General features: G+C 42.0%; 1 protein-coding gene across 1 annotated transcript in view; it reads left to right on the top strand.

Annotated features, from left to right (window-relative positions):
• LOC104491616 (serine/threonine-protein phosphatase 4 regulatory subunit 1-like) overlaps nucleotides 1-1,654 on the top strand; it is a 20,259-nt gene extending 18,605 nt beyond the window's left edge. The window contains exons 18-19 of the mRNA XM_010134069.1: nucleotides 379-520; nucleotides 1,500-1,654. Coding sequence (XP_010132371.1) covers nucleotides 379-520; nucleotides 1,500-1,654 — 297 coding nt within the window. The remainder of the gene's footprint in view (nucleotides 1-378; nucleotides 521-1,499) is intronic.
• Nucleotides 1,655-6,821: the final 5,167 nt, after the last annotated feature.

The following is a 6,821-nucleotide window of genomic DNA, read 5'->3' as shown; positions in this document are numbered from 1 at the left end:
CTTTCCCTCTTTATTTCCATTTCTGCTCCCCTCCAAACCAAACATGCTTGCTTCATGTAGCAATGAGGAGCCAGGGGTTTTATGTTGAAGGGCAAAAGGGAGGTGACAAGCAAGAGAGCAGTATTTCCTAAAATATAGATGAAAGTTAGTTTCCTGCTCATATTGGGTCATCTTCAGATGAACTTCAGAATGGGTGAGATGTGTTTTCATACCAGCATTTCAAAAGTTGAACTTACTTCTCCAGCACAGGGTGTATTTATTCAGAGTTAAACCCTGGCTTTTTTAATAGGCCAAATTAAGGATCAGATGGAAAGGAATGGCAAATGGTGTATTTTTAACATCAATCTTGCTTTCTCGTGTTCTGTGTTTATCCTGCAGGCTGTAGTGGAAGAAGAATGCATGCCTGCTGACCAGTTTGTGGAACACTTGCTCCCCAGTCTTCTAAGCCTTGCTTCAGATCCTGTGCCAAATGTCAGGGTTCTGCTCGCCAAGGCTCTGAGGCAGACCTTACTGGAGAAAGGTGTGGTCCTTGATTGCCTTTGGAAGAACTACAGTCCCACGGACACTGTCCGTCCTCTGCCAGTGCAGTTCTTTCCAGTTGGCTCAGTCGGCAAAAGGCTGTTTGGTTCCGTTTCTGCTGCAAACAGAACCAGTGTTACCTGGGTACTGCGTTTAGATTCAGGTTTAGGAATATAGATTGAGGAGTGTGTTCTGTAATGGCTTTTCTGACTTGGATTATTTGATCACCATCCCTAAAGGGACTGAAATAGGCATCGATAATCTGACAAAGGCCATATTTCATCACTAGGGGGCAGTGACGACCTTGGGAAGCACAAGAAGTGCTGCAGTTGCTGGGCCCTGCTCCAGGTGGTTATTTTTAGTACCCATGATGCGTATGGGAAATACTTCTCTTTTTTTTAAACATCATGTTAGATTATTTTGATGTATTTCAAACCTTTATGTTAAATAAATAGCCATCTTTGGGGTCATTCAGTTCAGGTGTTACGCCTTTTTCTGAAATGGTTTGCTTTATTGTTTTAGTCTTAAGCTAACAGTTGTACTAGGAAAGAATGTAATTTTGTGTGCTGCTACCATTTCCAGTTTCTTAAAAAAAAATCCACTGATGTCTGGTTATTCAAAGGGAAATGCACAGGTATCTCCTCTCTTGTCTTTTCTCAGAATAAAGTGTGGAGAACGTTTTGTAAAGCATGGTACATGGTACAGTGGCAGCTTCCTGAGCTTGCGTTTACTTGTTGATACACTTCTACTTAGGGCTCGGCAAAAATAGTTTCTTTTGGAAATGCTGCAGTACCTGATTAGATAAGTAAGGAGCAGCACGTTTCTCTTTTTCAATCAGCTGCTGTAGTTTCTGTAAGGAGGCTATAAATTGGATGAGCTGCACCAGATGTTTGGGGCATCCTCTGTGTTTCTGCACTACTTACAACTTGGGGTTTATTCTTTTTGCTTTGATTAAAATTCTCTTTTTCTCCTTGTTCTAGCTTATTTTAAAAGTGTTGGCAATCCTCATCTAGAAGCTGCAGAAGAGACCATTCTAGCCCTGCAGTCTGACAGAGATCAAGATGTGTCCTTCTTCGCCACCATAAAACTGAAACAGGGTAACATGGACAATACCACCACTGGAAAACAGAACTAACGTGTTCCACAGTAAAGTCTGAGCATCAGAATGGTTCTTGACTTTCTGTTTGTGGTTAGCATGGATAACGTGGACAAATAAGGGTTTTGTTACCTACTTGAGCTGGAAAGGGTCTGAGAAGTGTTCTGATCTTCATGACCAAGTTTCACCTACCGTGGTGCATTTGTCTGGTGTGCATGCGTAATTCCTTTTGGTTTTTCCTTTGTAAACACGCGTGGTAACTCGGATCTCACCTGCAGTTCAGTATTGTGTGTGAAGTCTTACACCATACTCAGTGTTTTGGTGGAGCTGGAATTCACATTTCATTTGTTAACGAAACATTTCCAGTAGCGGAGCACTCTGCTATAAAGCTTAAAATGGTTTCTAAATCTTAGAACCTGATTATAGCAGACTTCCATGGAGCTATTCTTTTCTCACTTCTATTGTAAGTTTTGTATTTCAAGTATTGCATTTTAACTGAAGAAAGTGTATATATGTGAATAGTTTTGAGTCTTAGCAAAAAAAGATGAAGAAATTCTGTATCAGTGGCATAAAGCTCAAAAATAATTTCATTTTATAAAGTAGTTATTCTGCTAGAATTCAAGCATGGTTCATTTTTACTTATTATAATGTGGTATTTTTCAAAGCACAGAGAGCTCAAGATTCTTTGTATATCGTGACTTTTCTACCGATTTGTTATTTCTGAGCCATGCCTGTACAGGTGTTAAAGTCTGCTCTCCTTCCTGCTGGCGCTTCTAGTGGCAGGGAGACTGTACGCTTCCCCAGTGGAAAATTACTTGTTCTGCCCTAGCAAAGTTCACTTCGTGTAAGGATATTCAGTTCTTGCATCATGTGCTCTATCTGTAGGTCTGAAGGCTTTGGTTTTTTGCTTTCATACACACCTCGTTTAAAAAAACACCTTTTAGCTGGTCCAGTGTTCAAATCCCAAGCAGCCCGTTGCTCTGTTCCTAAAACAAAGGACCTCTAAATTCTGAAAAACCCCAAACGACAAATGTTTGAGGGAGAGGTGCTGCCACAGTTCTCTCTGTAACCCCTCTTGTTTGGGGCAAAGAATAAATGAAGGTTGGTGAGATCCTTAAGCTTAAGGAGGATGTATATTTAAACAGGTTTTTCAGAAGAAAGAAAGAATATATGGATAGAACAAAGTTCTGTTCATGTAATCAGACAACTTCTGAGCGGTTTGAAAAATGGTGAAGCTGATCCTTTTTGGTGGGTCCTGTCTTCTGTTGTGTCCCAAATCTGCAGATAATGTGGGGCCTGCAAAAAGAAGTCTTACTTTTTGAGATTGTGGCTTGGAACTTTGTGCTGTTCAAAAGCTGATGTTTAAATACTCAAGAAATGGTTTCATGCAGTAACAGTTCCTTTCCCTCTGAACACAGGACTTGACCATAACCAGACCTGTGTAAGTAATTCCCCTTTTCTCACAGTTACACTAGTAGCTAGTTCACATGGGTAAATGTTTCTACATAAATTACTTTTGTTGTGTTTTGTGTTAAATCTGACTTGTCTGCAACAGAGCAGGTAGGTTCCTCAGCTGGCTTCCGTATCTTTGGAGGGCTCAGTTTGTATAAGTTTAACTAGTCTTGTATTATAATATGTACAGTATTTGTAACAAATTGTTTTCTTGTGAGATCACAAAATGCTTTTTGAAAACTGCAGGTAGAAATCTATCACTGCTCTTACAGCTAACAGTATAAACTGTACATTCTGAAACATTCTACATTTAATTTTTTTACAATTTTTTTATAATTTAAAACAAATGCTTCTTCAGTACAGACTTTTTATGATTGCAATTTCCTAACAAAATACCTGTCAAGTTAATTTTTTCTAGTTCTAATATCTTTTTCTAATGCTGGCATTATACTGGTATTTTCTAACAGTCCGAATTTTCTAAGGCCTTTCTGACACGGTTTTACTTCTGTTTTTTATTATCAGTTCATTAAATTTCTCAGCACTGAACAGATTTTTTTGACGTGTGTGTATATGTAAGTATGTTGGAAATGTACTGTATATTAATTAAATGCTTTGAACATTAACCCAACCCAGGTTTCTCTTGGTCAGATAAATAGTTACCTTGCAATAATCCGCTGGACACCACCACCGTCTGTATGTGTTGGTAGGTTCGGTTAGTGTTGACAAAGAGTTTTCAGTTAGAATATTGTAAACCGTAAGCCACCAGCTGTAAAAGCGCACTAAAGCGCTAAACCAAGTTCTTGGATTTTGGTACCTCTCTGGCTGAAGAAATCATGTCTGCTTTAAACGATGTGATTTCAGTACAGTGTTTAAAAACTTCCTTTAAAACCCCGCAGCTGCATGCACTAATGGGGGACATCAGTTTGGGGGCAGGTTTTTCTTGTAGACAGTGCGCAGGTCTGTTACACAGACTTACCCTCGACGAGGTTTGTCTCTTTGGTTTAGTTTTAACCTAGAAACGGTTTCAGCCTGACTGAAGACCACACTTTACGTCTTGTCCTAGGCAAGTGTAAGCAGCGATGAGTAAAGCGGTGTGTTCACATACAGTTCTCTGTTGTCTAAATTATGCAAAAATATTGTAAAAGCCAGATGGAGCAAAGTTAGGTGTCGATCCACTTCCGCAGCAGCAAGAATATCACTGTTAAACATCTCTAGCTAAGGAACGTGAAAATAAGGTTTGTGGGCGCAATAGAGCTTGGATGCGATAGGACGTTATCAAGCACTTGTAATCCAAAGCCTGTTAGTCTTGTCGTGTAGCGTGCAGAGTCGCTGCTGGTATCCGGGGTGCGACACACAGTTGGCATTGGTCAGGTGCTGCCCTCGTGGTGGTTCTGTCTGTACACAGCGTTGTTTAGAACCCAGTTAAGTGGGGACACTCTGGAAGTGTCATTTGTTTGTCAGAATAGAGAATCTATGTAACTTTGTATTTATCTCAATAAATCCTGTGACTGTTTTGTAAACCAACTGTGGTAACTGACTTTTGTCATAGGTGGGATGTGAGTTTCTTTTGGTTAACGAAACATCTCCCTAGTGTAAACACTGTCATCTCTCTAACCTGGGCTGAGTGTGGAATTCATCCCGCTGCTCAGTGAAAAATCCATTAGATGTCCGGAGATCTGAGGTAGCTTTTCATCTGTCTGACCTCCCGTGTTTCTCCTCTGCAAGATTTTAGTCGATGCAGCAGTGGGAAGAATAAACAGTCCCCGCACCCCCTGGTAAAGCCCACCCACATGCTCCGAGTTCGGGTACAAGACCCCTGTGTAGTAAACTGGAAACAAAAATGAAACAGCCCGATGTTCTTTTCATTACACGTTAGAGTAAACTCTAGATTAAGATCTAGACTTTAACAAAGAAAACAGGAACATAAAATATGGGTAACTGGGCATTTACCCGAGTTACTACCTTCTCTACTACTTAATCTTCCAAGTAAGTTTATGTCATCCTAGTGAAAATGAAAAGATGGGCAGGAGCAGGAATCCCTCTAACTGCTGGTGCATCACCTTCTGTGCTGTTCTAAGTTCATATAGGCCGTTAGGTCTCACGTGCAGGCTGTGCTTCTGTGATGTCAGATGATGCTGCTTGGACACACTCATGGTACGCAGCGGGGTCTGTACTCAGAGGGCTTTGATGCCAGAGGACTGTTCAGGGGAGGGAGGAATTACTACCAGATCTAGACCTGTCTTTACAGAGGTCCCAGGCTTTTTCGAAGAGGCATGTCTTGTGAACCTTTCCTGGTCAGGAGTCCTTCACTGCCATGTCTTCCTTGGCCCCGCAGAGCTTTAGCGTCCAGCTCCATCTAGCTGAAACCAACGAGATCTTTTCACTGCCTCGATGCCAAAGTGATTTGACTCTCAAGAAGTTGAAGTCCCATTTAGAATTGTTGACTGGGATACCCCTTCATCTCCAGCGGCTTCAGTACCTGGATGAAGGTGAGAACCTGTAACCTCTGGGATGTGTGGAGGTTATTTGTGGAATCTCTTTACCCCCTAGTTATGGCTGTGCTTAGGTCCTGGATGAAGGTCAGGGTTCTGTGTGCTTCTCTTTACTGCACTTACGTGTTAAGAGCTGAATTCTAAGTTTGCTTCATGCTCCTCAAAGATAATGGTCTGCTCCACAGGGTCTCTTCAGGTTAGAGGTTACAGATGCTGACTTCTAAATTCCCACTTAGCCTTGTCAGTACCCAGCGCTGGTACCTGGCTGGTTCACCTCAGCCTGGCACAACTCCAGCGAGGCTCTGGCCGACCTCTCCGCAGTTAGCATTGTGTGGAGCAGTGTTTTTCCCATTACATCAGCTGAATGTGTGGTGGAGTACGTGGCTTTGAAGGTAAGAAGAAAAGATAGCCTTGAAACTTGTGTGGATCTGATATTTAGAACAAAATAACTGCCCCTGTTTATGTCTTTCTCAGCTCAAACGCACCTGGTGCTTTTTTACCATGTGTATATGGATACACATTAAGTGTTTCTCCTACAGTCTTTGTACTTCACATGTTCCCTGATACTTCCAGTGGCTGACAGTCAGACTGTCCCCAGAGCCCTTTACTGTCACCTTTTCTGGACTGGGAGCATACCTGTGTTTTCATGGCTTCAGCACAACAGGGCCCGAGGTGTCCATGATGAGTTCTGACTAAAATCAGAGAACACCAGCATGGCTGAAGGAATTCAGTCACCATCTAACTTTTCTTTTAAGCTGGTCATTATCTTCTCTAAGGATACATTGACTTGCTTTTATTTTCTTTTTTTCTTTTCTAACTCCCTACAGCAGATCTGCCAGATGAGTCTACGTTTCAGGACAATGATATTGTCCCTGGTGGAACAATTACCATGCACATCTGGCGACAAGATGGCTGGGGGCGTCTTGTGGCAGCTGCTGCGAAAGGAGAGACTCTGAAGGTTGATTCCATTACTTCTGTGAGTGGGTGGATACTGTAAGCAGCAGAGCTAAAAGCCTATGGCTGGAGGTCTAAGTACTCGTTAAGAAGCAAGACTTCATAAAGCACACAGTGGGGAAGCCTTTAACGGGAGAGACTTGCAGTCGGAGTTAAGTAGGTTGGTTTTACTGAACAGCTCGTGATGAAAATGAACTTCTGAGGGGGCTGCTCATCCGAAGCTGAGGATCGATCCCCAAAGCAGGCTGTTCAATTTAGAGATAAGATTTCTTCTTGCTGTTACTAGTGAACAGCACAGACACACGGAG

The sequence above is a fragment of the Buceros rhinoceros genome, unplaced genomic scaffold, assembly GCF_000710305.1.
Source record: "Buceros rhinoceros silvestris isolate BGI_N320 unplaced genomic scaffold, ASM71030v1 scaffold23200, whole genome shotgun sequence".
NCBI classification, from domain to species: Eukaryota; Metazoa; Chordata; class Aves; order Bucerotiformes; family Bucerotidae; genus Buceros; species Buceros rhinoceros.
Note: the sequence above shows the minus strand (reverse complement) of the source record. Positions and strands in the feature narration are given on the sequence as shown.